The 26,335-nt window shown below is 37.1% G+C and overlaps 2 protein-coding genes across 2 annotated transcripts in view; one reads left to right on the forward strand and one right to left on the reverse strand.

The window, feature by feature from the left end:
- Positions 1-15,001, forward strand: part of Rpgrip1 (RPGR interacting protein 1) — a 62,846-nt gene extending 47,845 nt beyond the window's left edge. The window contains exons 22-25 of the mRNA XM_046441061.2: positions 6,807-6,999; positions 8,236-8,320; positions 11,846-11,976; positions 14,820-15,001. Of these exons, the coding sequence (XP_046297017.1) occupies positions 6,807-6,999; positions 8,236-8,320; positions 11,846-11,976; positions 14,820-14,932 (522 nt within the window). The 3' untranslated portion in view covers positions 14,933-15,001. The remainder of the gene's footprint in view (positions 1-6,806; positions 7,000-8,235; positions 8,321-11,845; positions 11,977-14,819) is intronic.
- Positions 15,002-15,187: 186 nt separating this feature from the next.
- Positions 15,188-26,335, reverse strand: part of Supt16h (SPT16 homolog, facilitates chromatin remodeling subunit) — a 33,994-nt gene continuing 22,846 nt past the window's right edge. The window contains exons 16-26 of the mRNA XM_046441066.2: positions 26,139-26,274; positions 25,904-26,030; positions 25,526-25,644; positions 24,213-24,338; positions 23,798-23,910; positions 23,407-23,482; positions 22,860-23,029; positions 18,488-18,617; positions 17,729-17,858; positions 17,310-17,387; positions 15,188-16,531 (exon numbers count right to left, since the gene is read on the reverse strand). Of these exons, the coding sequence (XP_046297022.1) occupies positions 16,386-16,531; positions 17,310-17,387; positions 17,729-17,858; positions 18,488-18,617; positions 22,860-23,029; positions 23,407-23,482; positions 23,798-23,910; positions 24,213-24,338; positions 25,526-25,644; positions 25,904-26,030; positions 26,139-26,274 (1,351 nt within the window). The 3' untranslated portion in view covers positions 15,188-16,385. The remainder of the gene's footprint in view (positions 16,532-17,309; positions 17,388-17,728; positions 17,859-18,487; positions 18,618-22,859; positions 23,030-23,406; positions 23,483-23,797; positions 23,911-24,212; positions 24,339-25,525; positions 25,645-25,903; positions 26,031-26,138; positions 26,275-26,335) is intronic.

Raw genomic sequence — 26,335 nt, forward strand, 5'->3', positions numbered from 1 at the left:
AATGAAAAATGAAGGTCTAATTGAGGATTATGAACCTTGTTAGAAACATTAAGAATATAGGAAGAGCCAGATATGGTGACCCATGCTTGTAATCCCAGCTGCTCAGGAGGCTAAGGCAGGAGAATTGCAAGTTCAAAGCCAACCTCAGCAACTTAACGAGGCCCTAAGCAACTTAGTGAGACCCTGTCTCAAAATAAAAAATAATAAGGGCTGGGGATGTGGCTCAGTAGTTGAGCACTCCTGGGTTCAATCCCTGATACCAAAAAAAAAATGTAGGATGACCTAAAATAGGATCAAGTGGATAAATTATGTTGATATAAAATTTAAGGTTTGTAAGAATTCCAAAAAAGGGAATTGTTGCTTTCATAGACTTGTTTGGAAGTCAGAATTTGTGTTGAGGAATTGCAGGAAAATGAAGGATACTAGAATGGAGAGAAAGAACTCAGAGTCACTAGACTTAAACATATAATATGACAAATTGGTTAAGTTTCTCTTCTGAACTTTTGTTTTGGTACTGGGGTTTGAACCCAGGGGCACTTAGCTACCAAGCTACAAACCTTTGTGCACTCAAAAGTATTACTTGAGAAATTAAATATGAAAACTGAACCATATTGATAGGCTGTTTAAGACTGTCCCCAGAAAGCTCTATTAATCAGCACAAGGACCCATAAGGTCCTTTGTACTTACCTCCCTTTATGGATCCTCAGGAGGTGGGCATGTTTGTGCATACCTGTAATCCCAGCAAAAAGAAGTATACAATTGGACTGGGCATGTACCTCAGTGGTAGAGTGCTTGCCACTTGCCTAGGGTGTGTGAGGCCCTGGGTTCAATGCCCAGCACACCACACATACATACATACACAATATATAATTAGTAATATTACCACTGTAATATATACTAACTCATTTGAACTTGCTGGCAGAACAGAAATAGTTACACAAGGTTAGGGACAGAAAGATAATGCCTTTTAGCTTACTATTTCTGGTGTGCTAGCTAATTTTGCCAGGGTGCAGAGATGTTAAAATTAACTAGTCAGCATATACAAGGGGTTAGGACATCCTGGAAGACAGAAATTAAGAGACAAAGAGAATAAATTTGATGTTCTGAATATATGCTACTGCTAAAGAGACAAAAATCTGAGGTCTTAAAGCAAATGGGAATAATGGTTCTAACACTGAGCCACAACCCCAGCCCCTGCTTATGATTTTTTTTTTTTTTCGTTTTGGTTTTGACTCATTTTACTTTGTCTTTTTCCTCTGGGACTAAAAAGGAGGACTTCTACTCCTTTTTTTTAATATTTATTTTTTAGGTGTAGATGGACACAACACAACGCCTTTTTATTTTTTATGTGGTGCTGAGGATTGAACCTGGGTCCCACCTGTGCTAGGGGAGCGCTCTACAGCTGAGCCACAACCCCAGCCCCTGTCCCGTCTACTCTTGAAACAGTTGCTGTCATTATGACCCAGCACTACCAAACTGACATTTAATATAAATACATGTATTTTATAAATAAAGTTTCAATATTAAAAGTAATGTGACTCTCTTGTTAAAATTAAAATATAGAGATATATAAAGGACAAAGTTTTCTTACTCAATTTACTTAGTGAGACAGGATCTCACTAAGTTGCCCAGCCTGGCCTTGAACTTTTGATCCTCTGCCTTAGCCTCCTGAGTATCTGGGATGAAGGCACATGCCATTGTACCTGATTCTAAAGAAATTATTTAATAGGACTTAGTAATTGTACACAGGTATTGAGTAGGGCCCCTAGCCCCTCCCACTACTGTTCCTTAGGGATTGTTCTTATTATTTTTTAAAAATATTTTTAGTTAGCTGGGGTTGTCGCTCAGCAGTAGAGTATTTACCTCACGTGTGTGAGGCCCTGGGTTTGATCCTCAGCACCACATTAAAATAAATAAATAAAAATAAAGATATCATGTCCATCTGCAACTAAAAAGATATACATGGACACAATAAGTTTATTTTGTTTGTTTATTATTACTATTTTTTAATGTGGTGCTGGGGATTGAACCCAGTGCTTCACACACATAGGAGGCAAGTGTTCTACCATTGAGCCACAACCTCAGCCCAGGGATTATCCTTATTAACAGTCTGGTTTATACCCCTTCAGTGAACACACATACACACTCACTTGTATAATGTGTATGTATGTATGTATGTATATATATGTGTGTGTATATATATATATATATATATATATATATATATATATATTTATTTATTTATTTATGTAATGATACTATACATTGCCTCCTTTTAATCACCTTCAATCTGTCTTAGGCATCTTTCAGTTTCAATATATAGAAATATACAGAGTTCCTTTTAATGGATACATACTATTCTATAGAATAAATTTGTTCAACTATTTGCTATTAGGTCATGTTCAGTCTCTTGATGTTAAAAATTAGCTGGTAATGAACAAACACCCTTGTGTTCAGTAAAAAGTATTTTTGTGTACTTTGTTTAAATATTTTTGTATGGTAGATTCCTAGAGGTGGAATTACTTTTTTTTTTTTTTGGTTGTTGTCATTTGCCTCTTTTGGTACTGGGGATTGAACCCAGTGGAGCTTTACCACTAAGCTACACCCCCAGCCCTTTTTGTTTTTTATTTTGGAGACAGGGTTTTACTAAGTTGCTTAGGGTCACTCTAGATTGCTGAGACTGGCCTTGAACTTTCAATCCTCCTATTATCAGCCTCTTGAGTTGCTAGGATTACAGGTGTACCCTACCATGCCCAGGAATTACTGTGGTTTTTATTTATTTTTTTGGTACCCAGGATTTAACCCAGGAGCACTTAACAACTGAGCCACATCTCCAGCCCTATTTTTATGTTGAGACAGGGTCTTGCTAAATTGCTTAGGGCCTTGCTGCATTGCTGAGGATGGCCTTGAACTTGCAATCCTTTTGCCTTAGCTCCTGAGTTGCTGGGATTATTGGTAATATGCCACTACACCCAATAAGGCATTACTAGTTTTTAATGGGAATATGTACTTGAAGTTATTGTCCCCCTCCCAAATTATGTCAGTTTAGTCTCACCATATAATGGCCTTTCTCTCACAGTGTCACTAACAATTCCCCCAGTATTCTTAGTTTGTTTTTGGTACTGGGCATTGAACCCAGAGATATTTTACCACTGAGCCACATTCCCAGCCCTCCCACCCTTTAAAAAATTGTTTTATACCTTTATTTATTTATTTGTATTTTTATGTGGTGTTGAGGATTGAACCCAGTGCCTCACATGTACTGGACAAACACTTTACCACTTAGCCACAACTCCAGCACCCACAGCCCTTTATTCTACTTTATTTTTGAGACAGGGTTTCATCAGGTTGCTTAGGGCCTTGCTTAGTAGCTAAAGCTAGCTTTAAACTTGCAATCCTCCTACCTCAGCTTCCCAGACCTCTGGGATTACAAGTGTGTACCACCAGGCATGGCAGTATTCTCAGTTTTAATGGAATAATAGTGTTTATCAGGGAAGATATCAAAAGTAATTTGTAATCTAAAAAATGACCTCTGTATCACTGTCTAAAAGTATCCCGATGTATGTTAGCTTTGGAATAGCTTTCAGTGCTTTTAAAGAAACAGGAAAACTTTGTTCTTGATTTTCCAAAATTTGCTTGATCAAGAGCTATTAATTTTTAAGACACCTATTCCTCAAATACACCTTAAGAAATTCAGCTTAACATTTATAGAGTTTATAGAGTTCATAACTTAAACATGATTTTATGTATGAGGAAATTATAATAAACCTGCCCCATAAAAAGTGACATAAAGAAACTTACCAGTTTTGACTCTGGGTGTAGGTGAAGAAAGAAAAATATTGCCTTTGATGAGTTGATGTAGCTCTATAGTGCAGCGTTTGCCCATCATGCATGAGGCCCTTGGTTATATACCCAGTACTGAGGAAGAAAGAAAGAGCCAGGTGCAGTTGGACATGCCTGTAATGCTAGTGGCTTGGGAGACTGAGGCAGGAGGATCATGCGTTCAGCAACTTAGTGAGGCCCTCAGCGACTTAGGAAGACTGTCTCTAAATAAAATATTAAAAAGGGCTGGGGATGTGGCTCAGTGATTAAGCACCCCTGGGTTCAATCATCCCTGGACAAAAAAAAAAAAAAAAGAAAAAGAAAGAAAGAAAGAAAAAGAAAACTTCTCCTTTGAGAATTTTATAACCAGGAGGAAGCCATCAAGTGGGTTTTTCTGCCAAATTACATTACCAGTGTCTGAAAACCTCAAGCTAGGGAATAAAGTGTCCCACATAAGATGTGCCTCAGGTACCTGGCAGAAACAAAAGAAAATACTGTGTTGAGGAAATTGCTTCAGACAGACCTTCAAGACTTTCCTTAGGGGCTGGATGTGGCTCAAGCGGTAGCGCGCTCGCCTGGCATGCGTGCGGCCCGGGTTTGATCCTCAGCACCACATACAAACAAAGATGTTGTATCTGCCCAAAACTAAAAAATGTGAATAAAATATTTAAAAAAAAAAAAGACTTTCCATAGATAAAGTTCCAAGGAATAGGACCTTACATTAAAAAAAAAATGTAGCACAAGGTGAGACATGTAATAAGCACTGAATTTTTGAAAAAGGGGATAAAGTTTTGTTATAAAATACTTGCTCATGCTTTCAGTATCATATCCTCACACTAAGTGAGTACTTGATAAATGGTAAGTTACTTAAAAAAAAAATTGAATCCTGAGAGAGCTCTCTGGGATGACAGAAATTTTCTATATCTTAGGTGTTGATCACACAATTGTATACATTTGTCAAAGCTGTACATTTAAGTTCTTTTCATTTTACTGTATGTAAATTATATCTAAATATTTAAAAGTTAAATGCATATTCTCAGGAGATACCTTAAACAGTCTGACATAACAGTGACCTTTGTATTTTTCTTATGTCACTCACTATAAGAAATGTATTTCTACCTTGTGCCCAGTAAACTCATAAATGAAAGTTTTTTTTTTTAAAGAGAGAGTGAGAGAGAGAATTTTTTTTAATATTTATTTTTTAGTTTTTGGCGGACACAACATCTTTGTTTGTATGTGGTGCTGAGGATCGAACCTGGGCGGTACTCATGCCAGGCGAGCGCGCTACCGCTTGAGCCACATCCCCAGCCCCATAAATGAAAGTTTTAAGAAACAAGCCTTACCCCTTATATTTGCCATGCATTATTCTATCCCATCCTATCTTATCTCATCCCATCCTATCCTATATTTTATTATTTCATTTTAAAAATTACTAGTGAAACTTATTAAGCTAATTCATCAAAGTGCCAAAACCCATGTTTTGGAAAACATTGTGTGTAGAGTTAGAGTTTGCTTCATGGGGGTTGTGGGAGGGTTTATATGGGGGTTACTGAGAGGAAAACACCAAATATATTTATTTTTTAAAAGTATCATGGATGACTCTGACACACAATGGTTGGGAAGTATTGCTTGCTGAATTTCTTAGAAGACACAAGTGCTCCATTTGTTTTCTACGGGAAGAAAAGATAAGTTGGGGGGGCTGGGGATGTGGCTCAAGCGGTAGCGCGCTCGCCTGGCATGCGTGCGGCCCGGGTTCGATCCTCAGCACCACATACAAAGATGTTGTGTCTGCCGATAACTAAAAAATAAATATTAAAATTCTTTCTCTCCCTCTCTCACTCTCTCTTTAAAAAAAAATTATAAAGATAAGTTGGAGTAGTATGGGCATTGTCTTGATGACCTAAAGGAAAGAAGCAGCCAGGAGGATGCTCACAGATAAAAGGGAACCATGGTTTACAGGACACCACTCTGTATTTACAGGACACCACTCTGTATTGACATGGTCTTGCTGCTACACTGTGCAAGGAGGAACTCATGTTGACCTTGGTCTACTTCTGGAAACTGGAGATTTGCCAGCTGTCCTTTTGACTTCCCTCATGCTAGTGTGAACAGAGGGACAATCGAAAGAGAGGACAGCAATCCTGAAGTGGAGTTGAAAGTATTGGAGTCACTGTGGGAGTCTGGTGGCCTCCTCCATGGCATGCACTTAGGTGGACAAAAGAATCATTGGTGGGCCAGAGTTATGGCTCAGTGATAGAGTGCTTGCCTAACATGTGTGAGGCACTGAGTTTGATCCCTGGTACTACATGAAAATAAACAAATAAAATATAAAATAGGGGATGGGGATGTGGCTCAAGTGGTAGCGCGCTCGCCTGGCATGTGCCCGGCGATCCTCAGCACCACATACAAAGAAAGATGTTGTGTCTGCCGAAAACTAAAAAATAAATATTAAAAAATTTTCTCTCTCTCTCTCTCTCTCTCTCTCTCTTTAAAAAATAAAATAAAATAAAGGTATTGTGTCCATCTACAACTAAAAAAAAATCACTGGAAATCGGGAAGCTCTTGTTGTAGCTGAAGGAGCTACTAAATCTCTAAGATCGATGGACAGGTCTTATAAGTCCTATTCTCAGGAGAATACTGGATTGGTTTTCGTTGAAATTGGAAAAAAACTCTCTCTTCATAAATCATCTTGATTCTTTCTGTATGTGGAGATGGCCAAGAAAGGATGATCTGGAAAAATTTGACTGGAAGATAGAATAGCTGGATTCTCCTTACCAATTTCCCATAGACTAGTTGTGACAATTCAGACAAGTTGTCTCTTGGTGACAGTTTTAACCTATGAATTGATTCTCAGGGAGTAATATATTAGATTATGTCTGTGATTTCTGGATAATAATGTGTTAATTTGATGGAGTCTAAACACTTGGAGCCTCACTAACCTATAGGAAATAAATAATATTTTCCTTATAATATTTCCTTATTAGGATTCAGAGAAGATGTGCATTGAAATAGTCTCCCTGACCTTCTATCCAGAGGCTGAAGTGATGTCTGATGAGAATATAAAGCAGGTGTATGTGGAGTATAGATTCTACGATCTACCCTTGTCTGAGACAGAGACTCCAGTATCCCTGAGGAAACCGAGGAAAGGAGAAGAAATCCACTTCCACTTTAGCAAGGGTGAGGTATCCTGTGTGGTGAGGGGTAGAGGAGGCTGACAAACATTTAGATTGATGGTCAGAAGTGCTCTGGATTTCTGATGGAGGTGAATCCAGCCATTTTATCTTTTATGATGATGATGGCGATAATGATGGTGATGATTTGCAGTACTGGGGATTGAACCTAGGGGTTCAATCACTAAGCTACATCCCAACCTTTTTTATTTTTTATTTTGAGATCTTGTCTGAGGTCTCCTGAGACTGGCCTCAAATTTGGGATTCTCCTGCCTTAGCCTCCTGAGTAGCTGAGATTAGAGACAAGTGCAACTGTGTCTGAATACTCTTTTCCTTTTAAAAAATTAATTTATTTTCTTAGTATATCCTGCCCTAGTATGTACAAGATAGAAGTTGACTTCTCATTTAGGTAACAAAATTTCTGAGACGGGCTGGCAAACCTGAGGTGTGCGCAACTATCAGAGATCTGGACTGTTGTCTTCCTATCATCCCACAGCCTACCTAACCTTCTTTCTTTGTGGTTAACCCAAGGTTCCTAATGACTGCTGGGGAAAGGAAGAATGCCTCCCAGCTGAGCCCTTTAAGCAGCCTTCACAAAAGTCTCATACAACACAACAGTCTGAATTAAATCCTGTGACCATATTAAACTAAAATATAGACAGGAAAGTGTGCTAAGGTTGCAACATTCCTATACAAAAATGAGGAGGAAGATAGGTGTCCTGAGTTGACCCTACCAGAAATTTGAATCTCCAGGTGCCCCTAAAGAATCAGTCTCCTAGAATTCTCTAGCTTAGGGAGTAGTGGGAGCACATTTATTTTGGCATATGATAGAACAGCTTTCAATGATGATTATAAGGCTTCTTTTTCTTAAATGACCAGATGGTAAATAGTTTAGGCTTTGTAGGCCAGACAGTCTCTATTGACTGCCATTGTGTTTCAAAAACAAACACAGGCTGGAGGTGTAGCTCAGTGAAGAGCATGTGATTAATATGCTGGTGTCCATCCCCACAAAACAAACAGAATCAAAACCAACCTCCCAAAATAAGAACAAAAAATAGCCACAGACACATAAATAGGCATGGCTGTTTTAAAAACAAAACTTTATTTACAAAAAAAAAAAAAAAGGGGAGCCAGCTCATAGATCTAGTTTGTCAATTTTTTACATAGACTACTTATGAAAGACTTCATGCCCAAATAGCAACAGTATGTGATTTTTTGCTTTTTTTTCTTACCTTTAATACAGTGATAGACCTGGACCCACTGGAGCAACAAGGCCGAAGGCAATTTCTGTTTGCCATGTTGAATGCTCAAAATCCTGAGCAAGGACAGTAAGCATCTGATTTCTACTTTAAAAGGAAGGAGATATTCAAACAGGAATTTAATAGTCTGAGTTTAGTTTTGTGCTGATGCTGAATATTTAATTTATTCTTTTGTGTATGTGGATTACTGGGTATTTAACCACTGAGCTATATACCTCTAGCCCATTTTTATCTTTATTTTGAGACAGGGTCTCAATAAATTGCCCAAGCTGGCCTTGAATTTGTGATCCGCATGCTTTAGTTTCCCAAATTGCTGGGAAACTGTGCTGCCAAGTTAATTTACTGTTCTTTTTCCTGGTACCAGGGATTGAACCCAGGGGTGCTTAACTACTGAACTGCATTCCCACCCCTTTTTTATTTTGAGACAGAGTCTTGCCAAGTTGTTTAGGGCCTTGCTAAATTGCTGAGGCTGGCTTTGAACTTGTGATCCTCCTGCCTCAGTCTCCCAAGTCACTGGGATTACAGGAGTGTTACCACTAAGTTAATGTACTATTAATGAATTTCTCATCTATTTGAGCCCGATGTTTGTGACTACTTGATCAGTTATTTAATCCTATAGGTTTAGTTCATTTCTCACCCATGCCAGCCCTTGACGGTCCTTTTTGTGGCAGTAATCTACTTGTATATTGACATGGAATGGACAGCATGCTTTGATATTCTAAGATAATTAAGTTCTCACACATGAATAAGTGTTCCTAGCTTGCTAAAAATTGTGCCTTGGTAATACTAATTTTACATTTAGACTTTTAAAATTGTCTTTTTATGGGAATATTTCAATTTTGTTATAACTAAGTAAATTCTATATCTCCTTTAAAATTTTAGGAAAGCCAATAGGCTTTATTTTTCCTTTAATCTGAGACTTTATAGAGTTTCCAAGTTATATGTATTGGTTACTTACACTAAAAAGAAAAATTATTGTTTGGCTGAATTTCAAATTTCATATGTTTTGGTTTAATTTTGGAAATCTGGCAATCCTATTTTCTCCTGTGTGTGATTAAGAAATGATACAGGGCTAGTGTTTTATTTTTTAAAAAATATATATATTGGGCTGGGGATGTGGCTCAAGCAGTAACACGCTCACCTGGCATGCACGGGGCTCTGGGTTTGATCCTCAGCACCACATAAAAATAAAGATGTTGTGTCCACTGAAAACTAAAAAATAAATAGTAGTTGGACACAATATCTTTATTTTGTTTACTTTTTTTTTTTTTTTTACTGTAAAATGGTTAAAATAATGAGGCTCGAATCCAGGGCCTCGCATGTGCTAGGCCAGCACTTTACCGCTGAGCCACAACCCCAACCTCAGGGCTAGTGTTTTAATTTGTTACTTTTCTAAAGTTCCAATAATTTTACTTTGTCTCCTAGAAAGGACTGAAAAAAGGAGCCAGTTTAAAAAAAGTGTTGCTGATTTCACAGTATTATTGTGGGCTTAGATAAAAATTTATTGATAACTTTTGGAAATGGAGACTGATAATTTGCCTTCTGTGCTAATGTTAAATTTAATTTTCACTTTTACTTTTTAAAAAAATATTTAAAAAATATTTTAAATAAGTTGTAGTTGGACACAATACCTTTATTTTATTTATTTATTTTAATGTGGTGCTGAGGATTGAACCCAGCGCCTCGCACATGCTAGGCGAGTGTTCTACAGCTGAGCCACAACCCCAGCTCCTTTACTTACTTTTTAAATTTTCAGAATTCTTATAACTCTCTCTTCCTTTAGTATATTACAGTGCTGATCGTTTTCTACTCAATTTTAGATTTTGGTTGATTTTGCCTTTGATTTTTTTTGTTGTTGTTAGTATTGTATAGCTGACAGTAGAATGGCTTTGTATTCTGACAGGCCTGGTTTTGAATCCTAATTCTCTCACTTACTAGCTTCATCTTTGCAATATTACCTAACTAACTCCAATGCTCTTGTGAGAATAAAATTGAAGTGACATAGTTTACAAAAGCACCTGGCATGGTGGCTGGCCCATAGCAATGCCAGTTATACTATCCCTTTCCTGGAAAGCTGGGGTAGGGAAGTTAGCATTATCCCTTTGCATTGTTGAAGATCTTAGTAGTGATATAGAATTTGTGATAATCACAAGTGAATATTGTTTACGCTGCTGAAAATGTATCCTTTTTAGGAAGGCCTTCTTTTCAAGTGAATCTTGTTTAGCTGTGCTTTAAGAAATTGAATTTTTAGTCCAGTTCTTGCTCCCTTAGCATTATCAGCATCAAGATTTGCTTTTTTAAAAAAATATTTTTAGTTGTAGTTGGACACAATACCTTTATTTTATTTTTATATTGTGCTGAGGATTGAACCCAGCGCCCTACATGTGCTAGGTGAGCACTCTACCACTGAGCCACAACCCCAGCTCCAAGATTTGCTTTTTAAAAATTAATAGAACCAGGCGCAGTGGCACATGCCTGTAATCCCAGTGGCTTAGTAGGCTGAGACAGGAGGATTGCAAGTTCAAAGCCAGCCTCAGTAAAGATGTGGTGCCAAGCAACTCAGTGAGATCCTGCCTCTAAATAGAATACAAAATAGGGTTGGGGATGTGGCCAAGTGCCCCTGAGTTCAATCCCTGATACCCTCCCCACCAAAATTAATAGGAATACGAAATGTCCAGAATAGGCAAATCTAGAGAGATGGAAAGTAATCAGCAGTTGCCAGGAACTGGGAGAAAGAATAGGTAGTGACTGCTTAATCAAGATGGTTTGTTTTTTGAGGTAATGACCATTCTGGAATTAGTGCTGATGATCACATATTATGCTTATACTAAAACACACTGAATACTGTAAAATGGTTAAAATAGTGAATTTTATCTAAGGAAATTAATGGGATTATTATGGATTGTACAAGTTTCTAGAATTCAATACCATTTACTAGGCTAAATCAGGATAATACTAGTTGTCAATGACTACTCATTGCTTTTGGGGCATTGTACTATGTGCTTTACAGCATCATCTGTGAGTACTCCAAGGAATGTACTTTTTATACTTGTTTTCCAATTTTGCATTCCTTGTGTTGCCTTTGCTCATGTTTGGGATCCAAATTTTATTTATAAAACTTCTCCTAATATCCGTAATATTTCTCACAATAAATCCTTCAACATTGTAAATTGTGTTACCAGGAATTTTTTAAAAAATTTTTTTAGTTGTTAATAGACCTTTATTTATTTATACGTGGTGCTGAGAATCGAACTCAATGCCTCATACATGCCAGGCAAGTGTGCTACCGCTGAGCAGCAGCCCCAGCCCTTACCAGGAATTTTATCTTGATAGTTTTGAGATCTGATCAACTTATTTTTAAAAATCTTTGTGTCTTCTTCTAAGTGCCTGTAGTAATGGGTCTTTAAATAAGTAGTTTTACTTAATTAAAATTACATTGATTCCTCACTTTGTTGTCATCTAGTCTAATATAGGCAAAAGAAAGGTGATTCAGGGGAGAATATACTGTATTTTTTATGATTATTTTTCTTTATTTTCTTTTTAAAGTATAAGGGGATCAGCAGTACTGAAATAAATGGATTTTTCCCCCGTTAGTTTAAAGTTTACAGTGGTGGGTGATCCTATGGATGAAGAAAAGAAAGAATGTGAAGAAGTAGGATATGCATACCTTGGACTATGGCAGATCCTTGAATCAGGAAGAGATATTCTAGAACAAGAATTAGATAGTAAGTAATAAAAATTTTTGTGCTTCTCAGTTCCTAATTTTTTAAGAAAAACATCCTAATATTGAATAATTTTTGTTTTGCCTTCAATGTATCATTATCACTTTGAAGATGGTGAGAGACGAACTGAATTGAGATCTCTTCCCCATAGCTGTCTGTATTTCATTTCTGGATCCAGCATAAAAAGTAATCAGTTGTTTATTTTAGCTCTCTTATTACCTCATTACAATTAGAATCTATTTTGACTCTACAATTTTTGATAGGGATTATTATTTATTTATTGGTGTTTTAACCACTGAGCTGCATCCCCCTTTTTATTTTTTATTTTTTTTTTAGTTTTCGGCTGACACACGCATGCCAGGCGAGCGCGCTACTGCTTGAGCCACATCCCCAGCCCCCTGCATCCCCCTTTTTAAGTTTATTTTTTAGTTGATAAACTTGTATTTATTTATATGTGGTGCTGAGAATCGAACTCCGTGCCTCACATATGCCAGGCAAGTGTGCTACTGCTGAGCCATAGCCCCAGTCCCCCTTTTTAAATTTTTTATTTCGAGACCGGGCCTTGCTAAGTTGCTTTGGGCATTGCTAAGTTGCTGAGGTTGGCTTTGAACTTGCGATCCTCCTGCATCAGCCTCTTGAGTTATTAGCCTTACAGACATGGGCTTCTATACCTAGTTATGGAATACTTTTTATTTAAAGAGAAATTAATTTGGGGCTGCGGTTGTGGCTCAGCAGTAGAGCGCTTGCCTAGCATGTGCGGGGGCACTGGGTTCGATCCTCAACACCACATAAAAATAAATAAAGGTATTATGTCCAACTACAACAAAAATAAATATTTAAAAAAAATTAATTTCAATAAAATTCAGACATCAGAATTTCCAGAACTCTCTTAATTAGATAAGGTTTGTAAAGTTAGCTAATACCTTTCTCTGTTAATTTGTTCATGTACAGTCCCATATTCCATATGGATACCAACTCTCTTCTTCCCTCATATCCACTGGTCACCAAGTGATAATCACTCTTTTTTGTCTTGACCACATTCTATTATTTGATGTACTGTGTTTACTGAATTGATATAGTTGTTCTGATTATATAGGAATACTCTTCAGATCAAATATTACAGTTCATACTTTAGCAGGTTGACACAACTTCATTGTGTTCCTTTAGTGTCTTTCCAACTATGATTATTTAACCTCTGTACGCCTTTTCTCAACTTCAAAACAGGGATAATAGCAGTAGAATGTATTTCACAGGGTTATTGTGAAGATTAAAGGGACACTTTGGTAAATAATGGAAGACTAAGGGCCACGTAGACAGTGCCTGGCACATGGCAAGTGCCATCTGTTAGCCACTTCCAACTCCACTAATCTGTTTCATCCTTGAACATAACCAAGACTTCAGTGCCAAGAAAAACTCTTATTAGCCTTTTCTAGTGATCTCAAAATTCCCATGCTTATGAATGAGTGCTTCTCAAATTGTTTTTAATCATCCAATAAAACCAACTTAAGAGTATTCCTTTCTCTTCCCCCACCAGGTTTTAAACATGTTGATCTTTAAAAATGACAATCTGCTTTCTGGCCCTATATCTATCTACCTTATCACTGCAAAATTCAACTCCTTTGAACTATTCACTGAATGATCAGGCCAAAGCAGTCTTATCTCTGTACCTACTATATTTTTGCATTATTTCCATTCCAAGCATTTTGTGAATATTTTCACTTTTCCTAATTGCCAAATCCAATTGGTTTTTACTCATCTTTCCTGACTTCACTAAACCAGTAATGCTTCTTCCTTTTTAAACATTTTTTTTCTTTTCATACTAAAGATCAAACCTTGGGGCACTTTTATCACTAAGCTACATCCCTAGCCCTTACAGGTATGAATCAACACACCTGGCTTTCCTTTTTTTCCCCCCCAGGATGTTAACTATCACTTTCTAGCTGGCTGGCCCTTTTTTGCTTTGTAGATTGTTCTTCCCTGGACTGTTCCTTTGAATATTTATTCTGGTTCAGTTCTTGGTTTTTCTACATAATACTGTCTGGGAACAGGTGGTTGAATCCACTCACAGGGTTTTAACTATTGCTTTGTAGATCAGATTGTTTATACTACATAGAGACACAATAGATGCCATTACTTCCCCTGAACTCTAATTCTCTAATTTTAAACTTTCTAACTTGTATTCCATTATTCAGATTACAATGGCCATTTTCAGTCATGACCTTTTCTCCTTACTCCCAACACTGAGTTAACAAAATTTTACTTGTTTTGAATCGTTCCCCACCCCATAAGCAACTATTATACTTAAGATCCTCCCTTACACTGCAAAAGCCTCATAACTACTCTCCTAGGCTTAGTTGTGCCTTTTTGAAGTTTTTGAATAATGGGGTCACCTTCCTAGAACCCATAAGGGACACTGCCACTTCTGATGCCTTTGGTCAAAATCAAGTTCTTTAGAACAGAGTCCTTTGTGATCTGCCCTACTTATCTGTATAGGTTCATTCCTGCCCTTCCCTGGTTGTTTTTCAAACACATGTTCTCATGTCTTGGCATACTTGGAGCATGTCTTACATTTTAGACTTAGCTCATGAACTGTCTCCAGAAACCCTTCTATTTCTCCATTCTGGCACATGCCCCTTGTCTCCAAAGCACTTTGGGCTTTTACTTATTACAACAATTATATACTATACTGCAACAACTGTTTTCTATCCACTAGACAGAATCTCCTCATGAATTGGGGTAGTTACTTCATTCACTTAGTATCCTCAGTACCTGAGATAACAAATATCTGTTTTGAGTTTTTTAAATTGAAGATGCTACTGCCTAATACTTTTGCTTTTTCTCAACAGTTTTTAGCCCTGAAGACCAGGCAATTCCAATAGGAAGACTGAAAGTTTCTCTTCAAGCAGCTGCTGCCCTCCACGGTATTTACAAGGAGATGACTGAAGATTTGTTTTCATGAAGGAACAATGCTTTTCCATTCTAAAATCCAAGGGAACAATAGTAAAAATCTCTTATAAAGTAACTTGCTATGCCATAAATTTGGTTTACTGTGGTATCTATTATTTCTCAGTCTAATGATAAAAGTTTAGTGATGAAGGTTTATTTTTGTGATACTAGTGGGGTAAAGGCATTTTCCTTCCAATGCGTCAGCACTTAACCAGGTGATAAGCAGGTTGCTTTCAGGGACTGCAAAGGAATGGTCACAAAAGATGAATTTATAAAAACAAAACAACAAAAAACCCCACAGTTTATTTATCTTTTAGTTCTTCCAAAATTGAAAATATCAAGTCCTACTGCTAAGGAGAAAAAAAAACAAAAACAAAAAAAACAAAACACAAAACATAAAATCTGAGACCCTTCCCCCCCTCTTCTCTTAGTCACAGAACACAGAAGGAAGTGCAGTGGGACAGGTGGGTGCAGAGAACCAGGAGGGGAGGATGGCAAGATAAACTCCCTCAATACTTAAAAAGCTGTTCAACAGAAACTGTGATAAATACAGGACAATGCAGGACAAGTAAAAATAAGGAGCAGCAGTGATGAGAGGCTGTGTTGTAGACAATGGCCTCCCTTCCTCTTCTCTTTTCTTGTCAGGGTATTCTAGGCCCAAGGCATGAATTGCCCTTCCAGATCTAAATGTAGACTCCTTTGAGCCTCCCTCTAGGTTTCATTTGAAGCAGTATGTGAGGTACCACCATTCTTCCTTAGATACATCAGAAAAGAGACTGTGGTAACTTTGCCTTCTATCATTGTACCATGTGTGAATTTTAAGAAGAAAAACCAAGCCAGGGAGTGTCACTGCTTCTTATGTCTTCCAAGGCAGCAGAGATACCTCAGAACCTGCATGAGGCCAGAAACCAGGAAAACTGATGAAGCCACCAGCCCAAACTGCCTCACTAGCTCAAGCTGCATCACATCGTTAGCAAATTCCAAGAATCTTTTCTTGAGTATTGCAAAGATGGAACTTAGACGTGAGGAAGGTCATGGCAGTGGGGTAGGATGGAGGGTTGAATCTGCTGGTCAAGAACCATGGTACAGGTAGTTAAGGAGCTCCTTGTACCACTGTCTTAGAAATATAGCTTTAGAGACACCAAAGATAAGGTGTCAGAAGCCACCGATGTCCTGGTAGAAGGTGATAGGAAGAGAGGAATGAATGGTATTTATTAACAGCTGAAGCCTCCGCCCTTCTTCAAGAATACCTCCTCCCTTGCCATCTGAACTGGGGCCATTGGCACGGGTCCTGGTGGGCCTGAAATTCCCCGAGTAGATTGGTCCACACAAATGGCCCCCTAAACCCATACACACAAATGGCAAAACTTCAAAGAAAATAAAAGGAAAAATACAGTTTCTATGTCATGTAAAATTTTCAGGAGTTGGCTGGAGGAAGAATAGAGCTCAGAGCCAAAGTTCAGATGTTACTTCCTCTTTTTCTTGGGAGGTGCAGAGCTGTGTCTGGAACCGCGGTTAGAGCCACGGCCTGAGCTGTGTACAGATGCCTTCCTCTTTCGACTCATACTTCGACTCTGTTCTTCCTCCTCCTCATAACGACTTTCTCGGTCCGCTAAACATAAGAAAGTATTATTGGTTAGCTTTAGTTACCTACTGGATAGCATGAAATAGTATAGAGAATGTCCTTTAGTCAGACCTGAATTTTAATCTTTAATCTATCACTTATTAGTATGTGACCTGGGGCCACATGCTTAACCTTTCTGAATCTTTTTTTTTTTTTTTATTCCAATACCAATTTATTTATTTTTTTTTTTATTTTTTTTTATTGGTTGTTCAAAACATTATAAAGCTCTTGACATATCATATTTCATACATTAGATTCAAGTTGGTTATGAACTCCCAATTTTACCCCAAATACAGATTGCAGAACTGAATCTTTATTTATTTGTAAGAAGAAGAATTATTTAAGGATTAAGTACTGTGTCCTGCTCAAAATACCTATCATGTCTGGGATACAGCAGATAATGTTTCCTCTTCATCTTTAACTTGTATTTGGGGTTTGGTTTCAGAGTAACTAGATTAGCACTACAAAGATATTCCTCTTAACCCGGAGCCATACATGACTATGTGGTATCATGGCTATGAGCACCCTGGAAGCTTTGGCAGATGAAAAAGTCATCTGGTTAAGGTGGTGTCTTATCCACTTGGAGAAGTTAGATACATTCTGGACTTATTTCTCCTTTATTCAATGAAACTGTAGCTATGGCTCCAAGTTTTATTATGTTCTTTTGTTCTTCTCATGAGGCTACAGAAACATGTCAAAAATTTGTACATAAATAAATGAATGAATAAATAAAAACACCAAACAAAAACAATTTTTTTTTTTTAACCTTTTCGGGCTTCTTCTTCCAGTTCATCCCAATCCTTCCCACTCTCTTCTTCACTGCCCAATGATTCCTTGGAATAGTCTGAAATAACAATGATCACAAATTAGTCATATAGAAACAGAAACATCATAGAATGACAGAATTAAAAAAAAAAAAAAGCAGTTTCTAGCCTGGCATGATGGCACACACCTGCAATACCAGCGACTTAGAAGGCTGAGACAGGAGGACTGCAAGTTTAAAACTCAGCCTTAGCAACTCAGCAAGACTGTGTTTGTTTTAAAATAATAAAAGAGCTGGGGATGTGGTTTAGTAGTTGGATACCCCTGTGTTCAATTCCAGGTACCAAACAAAACAACAAAAACAAAGTTTCTAGAAATCATATTAGGAAGCCATGACAAATTTCTTTTTTATAAAAGACTAACCTGATTCTTCTGCTTCTGATGAGTAGTCTTCATCACTATCCTCCTCTTCCTCTTCATAGTCATCCTCTGATGGATTAAAAGTCTCATCTTCAATTTCAGACTCTGAATCCCCTTCTTCGGCATCACTCCCCTGGCCAGTTAGAAAGACCATAATACTATTAATTTCCATTCCCATATTCACCTTATAATGAAGAAATTCTACCCAATTAGTACATCAACATTTTACATGAAAAAAACAAAACAAAACAAAACAAAAAAAAAACCTGAGTGACTAAGAGATCAAGTCACTTGTCTAAAATTAATGGCAAAGTACTGTTATCAGACTCTTAACTAGCGCATCAGTGTATCTTCCTTCTTTATTTTGTGCTAGGGATTGAAACAGGGCCTCAGGCACATTGACTCATTTCTAAAAGATTGATTTCATTCCTCCTTACCTAGGGAAATTAATGAGAAATTAACAGAAACTTTGTAATATTGCATTATGAAAATGTGCAAGGACCACTTTTCATTAAGTGATTCTTATAAAACTCGTGTGGAATGTTTTTCATAATTTCAAAGAAATCATGTGAGCGGTCACCAATAGCCAATCTATCACTTACTTGTAAAACTATCCAGGAAAAATAATAATACCAAGTTGCGTTCAAAGCTTCTCCCAGTTGGTCTGATCCTTTATGTGCTCCCTGTATGCCATTCTCCTAACTGCCAAAATGATAGCAGGCAACACTGTCTGCCAGAAAAAAAAACCCCACACTCACGCACCTCACCCTCAGGCTCCAGGAAAGACCAGCCACCTTGTTCAAAGAAGCCCTCAGGGTCATCAACGATGGTCTTCATAATTTTAGTCCAGTTGAGGGACTGTACTCCTTCTGTGTACTTTAGGTCACAGGAACTGAGAGAAATGACATTACTAAATCAGAATCAATCTTCTGTATTTTCTGAGAATTTCCAATGTGATCTCCTCCCCCCACGTGATCTTGACCATTAGTTTCCTTGAAGAACAGATAATCTTTTCCAACTAAAACAAACTGTTCTCAACCAAGTCTGAGCTCAGTGTTCTCTTCCATTTTCTTCCTTAAATACAGGGTTTTCCCCTTAGTCTTTCCTTCCTGTTCACTTAAGTTTGTCTTTTCCCTCATTGGTCCTATTCTTTTTTTTTTTTTTGGTACCGGGGACTGAACCCATGCTTAACCACTGAACCACAATCCCAGCCCTTTTTAAAACTTCTTATTTTGAGACAAGGTTTCACCAAGTTGCTGAGATTGGCTTTGAACTTGAGATCCTCCTGTCTTAGCCACCTGAGCTACCGAAATTATAGGCACGTGCCAGCTGGTCCCACTCTTAATTGCAAATGGTCTTAACTTATAATCACTTTTGTGATTATTTTTCAACTCTGATCATTCACACTACCAAGTTAAGAGATAGTGACAGTTTTTTACTGGCCCTAGCTCTTCCCTTCTCAACTTTTCACTACTTCCTATGTTTTGTTTATTTGATGAAAGGCCTATTTGAAGATAGGGGCACACCTTAAAACAAAACCGGAAGAATATCATACAGTAGTAGTTGAGGTTAATCATCTTTAGACTAAAGGTTGTTCCAAACCCATCTGAGAATAAGCCTCTAGAATCAAAGAGAATCCAAGAAAACTGTCTGTATCCTAAAATAAAATCTAAAATAATATGAGAAAATACGGCATCCAACAATGTGGAAACACAAATCTGGCAACTGATCACAAATATCAGCACTCAAAGGGGCAGCAGGGAAATCAATCAACAGAAACATTCAGAATATAGAGATGATGAATTAAAGTAGCAGACAAGGACATTAAACAGGCTATTATAGGGCTGGGGATGTTGCTCAGTGGTAAAGTGCTAGTTTAGTAGCCTTGGGTTCAATCCCCAGTACTACCAAAAAAGAAACAAAAAAACCCACCCACTATTATAAATATTCTCTTTATGTTCAAGATAGAACAGCGAAACTTGAACATAAAGGAAGAGATAATATAATAGCTCAATGTGAAGAAAACTATAGAACCTACATTCATAACTAAGAAGCTCAAGAAACATCAAGCAAAATAAACAAAACTTCACCAAAGCACCAAATAACCAAACTGTGAAAGCCACCTGAATCAGCCTGAGGAAAAAATGACAATATACAGGGGAAAAAAGAGTAGCAACAGATGTCTCCTAAGAATCTCTGGAAGCCAGAAGACACACCAAGCAATATTTTTTAAGTTACTCTATGACTGACTGTCAACTTAGAATTCTGTATCCAGTGGGAAAAATATTGAGAATCTATCACTAGAAAACATACCTCTCAAAAGTAAAAAAATTCATTAGGAAGAGGAAAGTACAAAATGGGACCAAGAGCACTAGGAATGGTAAATACACATAATTTATATTTATATGTAAAATACATATATATAAAATTTCCCCATTTGTAAATTAAAATATAATTGTTTTGAAGCTAAAATAATGTGGTAAATTGCAGACTGCATAATATGTTAGAAGTAAAATGAATGACAAAAAGAAGAGACGAAAGCATAAGAACCTTATAACAGTAAGACGTGTTAGGTTGTACAATACTTCTGAAAGCATACTACGATTAAATTAAAGAAGTACATGCAGGGCTGCGTTGTGGCTCAGTGGTAAAGTGCTTGCCTAGCATGTGTGAGTCACTGGGTTTGATTCCCAGCACCACATTAAAAAAACAAAAATGTATAAGCAAACCTTACAGTAATCATTACAAAAATAAAAGGGTATAGCTAGCAAGCCAAATGTGAAGATAAAACAGAATCATAAAAAAAAATAATAAAAAATGTCATGAAAAGTGGAAAAGAGAATAGATGGGAAATATAAGAAAATAAATGGTAAGACTGGTAGATCAAACCCAACCATACCGATAAAAAACCCCCCAACATTCCAAACCAAACCAAGACCCAAATACATGCTATCTCCATGTAACCTACTTTAAATATAATATAGAACAAAGTGGGAGTTTGGGGCATAGCTCAGCAATAAGTGTTTGCCTAGTGTGCATGAAGCCCTGGATTCAATGCCCAGCATAATAAACAAATAAATGAGGAACGTCTATAAAGTGAAAAAAAAAAAAAAAACCTAGAAAAAAAATGCCACATAAATACCATACTAAGTAGATTTCAAAACAAGAAATAGTTTGAATGTTCCTTATCTGAAATGCACAGGACCAGTAGTGTTTCAGATTTTTTCAGATACTGGAATATCCATATACATGAGGTATACTGGGAATAGGACACAGTCTAAACAAAAAATTCATTTGGTTCTCATATAACATATAGCCTGACAATAATTCTACATGATATTTTTAGTGTACCTGCATTCTGACTGTGACAGCTGGTTTTACAGACATAGTGGAATGATTCAGCAATTTCTTAAATATACGTTTAACCCTATGACCAAAATCCTATTCAACCGCATTTACTCAAAGGAAATTAGATTATATGTACTTAAATCTGTAATATTTATAGGGGCTATTCATAATAGCCCCTAAATAGAAACAACACAAGGTCTGTTAACTAGGAAATGGGTTAAATAAGAGATATCCATACAGTGAAATGCTACTCCATAATAAAGGGAAAGACAACTAATGCACACAACTTGGATGAATTTTGAATGCTAAGTGAAGAATGAAACATACAAAAGATTACCTACTGTGTAATTACATTTATGTGAAATTCTATAACAGGCAAAAAAATGTAATGTGATAGAAATCAGTGATGGGGATGCGGGAAAGGACTGACTTCAGAGGCAAGGTATGATAGAAACACTCTATCCTAACTGTGATGGTGGATATATTTACCAACATTCATATCATAAACTGGTGAATTTCTCAATAAAGATTGCTAAAAGTTCATATGCTGGGCTGGGGTTGTGGCTCAGTGGTAGAGTGCTTGCCTAGCATGTGTGAGGCATTGAGTTCAATCCCTGGCACCACATACAATAAACAAACAAATAAACTAAAGGTATCATGTCCATCTATAACTACAAAAATATTTTTTAAAAAAAGTTCATATGCATTTATATACAATACTTGTACTCCTCTCCCAACTACTAGCATGTTTCTTAGGAAAAATCCTTACAGGGCTGGGGATTTAGCTCAGTTGATAGAGTGATTGCCTCACATGCACAAGGTCCTGGGTTCAATCCCCAGCACCAGACACACACAAAGAAAGAAAAAAAGAAACCAAAATAAATATTAAAAAAAAAAAAAAGAAACCATGTATTTTTATTTCCCTCAGTTTGTTTCTAAGCTATGGATCCATTTCTTTCTTTTTTTTTTTTTTAAAGAGGAAAAACTTGTTTTTGCTCATGGTTTCAGAGATTCAGTCCATGCTCTAAGGTGAGGCAGATCATAATGCTGGAAGGCAGCAGCATAGAAAACCTACCCAGTTCATGACAATCAGGAAGAAGAGAGGTGAACCCATTTCTTAAAAAGGAGATTTGTATTTATAGACATTTCCACTTCCTAGATAATGGGGAAGTGGGGAACAGCAGAGTAAACTATTTAACAGCTACCCAAACATCACACTTAGGGAGTGACCACTCCTTAAATTATTGGGGTTCTGGTACTTCCACAAGAAATTATTTTGAGTATGAGTGTCCCTCTCATGTATGTATGTTACAAATTAAAAAAAAAAAAAAAAAAAAAAAAAACTAGTAAGAAGTATGGAATCTCTTTGGATGAACAATTATTATACATGCACACAGATATTTTTACACATGTACCAACTAGATAGAAAAAAAATCTTGGATTTTTAGTTTCTTCATGTAAACATTCACAAACTACTACTGGGAATTCAGGAAAAAAATGAATGGATTCTTTGGGATCTGTCATATTTAATAAACCTCAAATCCTTGTAACTTAATCTAAAGGTAGTCTTACCTTAAGTACAACAGTGGATTTTAAAGTTTTTTTCCTCTAAAAAGGCATAATCTTGACATTTTTTGTAGGCTGGCCCCAAACTCATGGGCTGAAGTAATCTTAGTGTCTCAGCCTCCAGAGTAGCTGGGTCTATAGGTGAACACCACTACACGTTTATGTAAAACATACAATACTTAAATTCTTAAAATAGGAGATGACTGGCACATTTACTTACTTCAACCATTCCTTGATGGGGTCAAGAGAGGCTACAGGAATGGCATTGATCATTGTCACTTTCTTACTGTAGTCCTTGTAGACGATTACCATATCAAAGTTCTTCAGGTGAAACTGGACCCTCTCAAAATGGATCAGTTCTACTTCATCCAATGTCACCACAAAAGGCGGCTATTAGATAAGAACTAGATCATTATATAAATACTTCCCCCAAAGTACTAGTACTTTCAGGATCTAAATTATCACACAGGAAAACTAAGCTTTTTTTTTTGTGTGTTTTTGAAAGGGTAAACTAGTATGAGATACTAAGAAGCCCTAGTAAAACCATTTGCAAGATAAAAACCTCAAGAAGAATAAATTCAAGGAAATTATGTAAAGAAACTATTTTTAAAAAGTACTTAGGGCTAGGGTTGTGGCTCAGTGATAGAGAACTTGCCTAGCATGTGTGAGACATTGGGTTCAATTCTCAGCACCACATATAAATAAATAAAAATAAAGGTCCACTGCCAATAAATAAATAAAAATAAAGGGAGGCAAGACATACTTACCCACTCGGTAGCATTTACTAGCGCACTACTAGTGGGCTGAAGGAGGCAGGTACTCCTATAGGGAGCTCCATTAAATCTGAAAAGAAAGGAAACTCATAAAGTGGGTTTAGCATATGTTAAACTACTGCTGCTACAACAAACTTCCCTCCCCCCATGCCAAACAAGGCTCCTACATACTCACTGAAGACTCATCTCCAGGAGACCTCTTAGCCTTAGCCATTCATGCAAATCCTTAAAAATTTTAAGGGGGAGTGGATGTCTCAAAGATTATCAGTCATGGGAAAAAACTGGATGTGTTGTTTACATTTAATTATTATTAAAAAAAGTAATCCATTTTCCTAAAAGACAACCTGGTAAAACTGCAGATCAAGAAAAAGATAAAATGTGTTACCCCAAGTCCCTAAAAGGCACTTCAAATTCCAGTTCCTCTTTTGTTAGAGCCTCTACTTTCTCAATGAAATTTTTAAAGGCTGTTTTCAGTTTGTGCCTCATTTCTCGCTCCATCTGTAGAAAAAAAAAAATATTAACTACAGCCATCATGTTACTTGTTAATAATACCTCTCCTCAAAAGTTTGAAGTGATTTTGTAGCCTTTAATTCTCATAATTACAATGCTAAAATATACCTTATTAAAAATCATCATTAACTACCAGGGTGAATCTATAGCTAATTCCCAAACACAACTACCATCGAAGCAGATAATTTGAATTATTCTTCACAGTTGTTTATAAAATACAATAATTCCTGTGCTCAGATCTGGACCACATCCTTTGCTACTCTACAAATTCAACACCAAATTTCACAGACCTGTTCGGCGTAGAGGTCATCTCGGTCATGCATATGCTGATGTTTCCCTAAGTCTGTGGTGATCTCTCCCACTTCCGTGTAGAACTGCACATCTGTGTGCCGCTTCTTCCCAAACATGATGGCATTCTGGTGGCATAAAACAGAAAGAACAAGAAAGAAATCAGAAGACTTAGGCCACCTAACACACAGAAGGAATATGTGAGAAATAAAACATGATAATGCTGGGGCTGGAGTTGTGGCTCAGTGGTAGAGCACTTGCCTGGCATGTGTGAGGCCCTGGGTTCAATCCTCAGCACCACATATAAATAAATAAATAAAACAAAAGATCCATTTACAACAAAAAAAGAAAACCATGATAATGAAACATAAAAATATGTAGGATGGACATTTTAGTAATCAAGACATGGGCTTCCATATAGCATGCATGTAAAATTAATTAAACCAGCTGGGTGTAGTGGTGCATGCCTATAATCCCAGCTATCTACGAGGCTAAGGCAAGAGGATCACAAGTTTGAGGTTGGCCTCAGCAACTTAGTGAGAACCTGTCTCAAAATAAAAGCATTGGGGATACTGCTCAGTGATAGACTGTCCCTGACTTCAATCCCCAGTACCACTTGTTTATCCCTGTCACAAATAATGGTATTTGGGAATGTAAAAGTTAAAAAGTGCTTCTATTTATTACAACAGACTTTGGAAAAATGTTGGTAACAAGTTTTGTATAAGCAAAAACTTTTACTTCAGAAACAGGAATCTGAAGAACACTTCAAAAGCTTATGTTGGGTGCTTTAACCACTGAGCAACATTCCCAACACCCTTGTAAAAATTTCCTTTTTGTTGGGGCTGTGGCTGTGGCTCAGTGGTAGAACATTTGCCTAGCATGTGAGGCACTGGTTTTGATCCTCAGCACCACATAAATAAAAATAAAATAAATAAAGGTATTATGTCCATCTATAACTAAAACAATAAATATTTAAAACAAAATTCCTTTTTGAGACAGGACTAAGTTGCTGAGGCTGGCATTGAATTTGCAATCCCTCTCCCTCAGCCTCCCAAGTTGCTTGGATTATAGGCATGTACCACTGCAGCTGGCTAGACATTATGTTTTGGTAGTTACTATATATCTCACAAAAGGAACAAAAATACTTAGTGCCTTCTAGATGCTAGGCGCTGTGGACTTTATAAACATATTTTCCAAGCCTCTTCATGATTTTGTTACAAGATTTTTTATCACTATTTTATAGGAAAGAAGTGAGAAAAATTAAATATTTTGCTTAAGAGCTCATAATCATAGCTAGTTAAGTTAAAGGGCATACCTTGAGGTGAAAGTGTAAGACAATAATCATTTCTCCATCACAGGGTTGGAACAAAGCATGTTTAATATTGTTATATAGAATATCCACTTTGTCTCCTCGAACAGATGTGAATCGGAAACCTGGGGAAAAGAATGAAGAAGCTAAGTGTCAATCAGGATAATTAGATTAGATCATAAAAAGACATTTTGTGTCTTCTGGTTATAAGAGGGTAAAAGGAAGCACAAAGAACTGTAGAGTTTTCCCTTCTTACTGGCCACATAGTAATGTAAGTAGATCCTCCCAACATTTCCTTGTCATACCGTATTATCTGATCTGTTATTCCTACAAATGTGCCCCCGAAGACAGAGCCCGGAAACACAAAAGATTATTTGTATGTACCATTGACATGGGCCTCCAGTGAGCCTTGCATCCTCTTTTGGGCAATGTTTGGGCGAATATATAGATCTTTCAGTTTGGGGTTACTCCGGTTTAGATTGATCACAAGCGAGTCTTGTTTGACAATGCCCTAAAAAGAAAAAACCTTAATGTGAATCCTGTGTACCCTTACATGCTCTTTAAAACACATACGTCCTTTTGAACAAAGGTGCTTAATTAGTCTTGTGTTCAGGCTCACCTCCTTTTCTTTCTCTTCTGCTTCTCGAGTCTTGTATCGTTTCTGTACTTCTTTTATAATTCGGAACGCATTTTGAAGGTTCAAGGCTGGTACTGTCTGTTCTCCAGGTGCCTTCATATTTGAAGCTCGGTATGTACTGTAAAAAATGGGAAACAATTATAGAAGTTTATCTGTCTGGCCAGGTAACCTGTATCCAT

Source organism: Marmota monax, unplaced genomic scaffold (genome assembly GCF_021218885.2).
Source record: "Marmota monax isolate L192 unplaced genomic scaffold, Marmota_monax_Labrador192_F-V1.1 WCK01_AAM20220418_F8-fsc00017, whole genome shotgun sequence".
NCBI lineage: Eukaryota > Metazoa > Chordata > Mammalia > Rodentia > Sciuridae > Marmota > Marmota monax.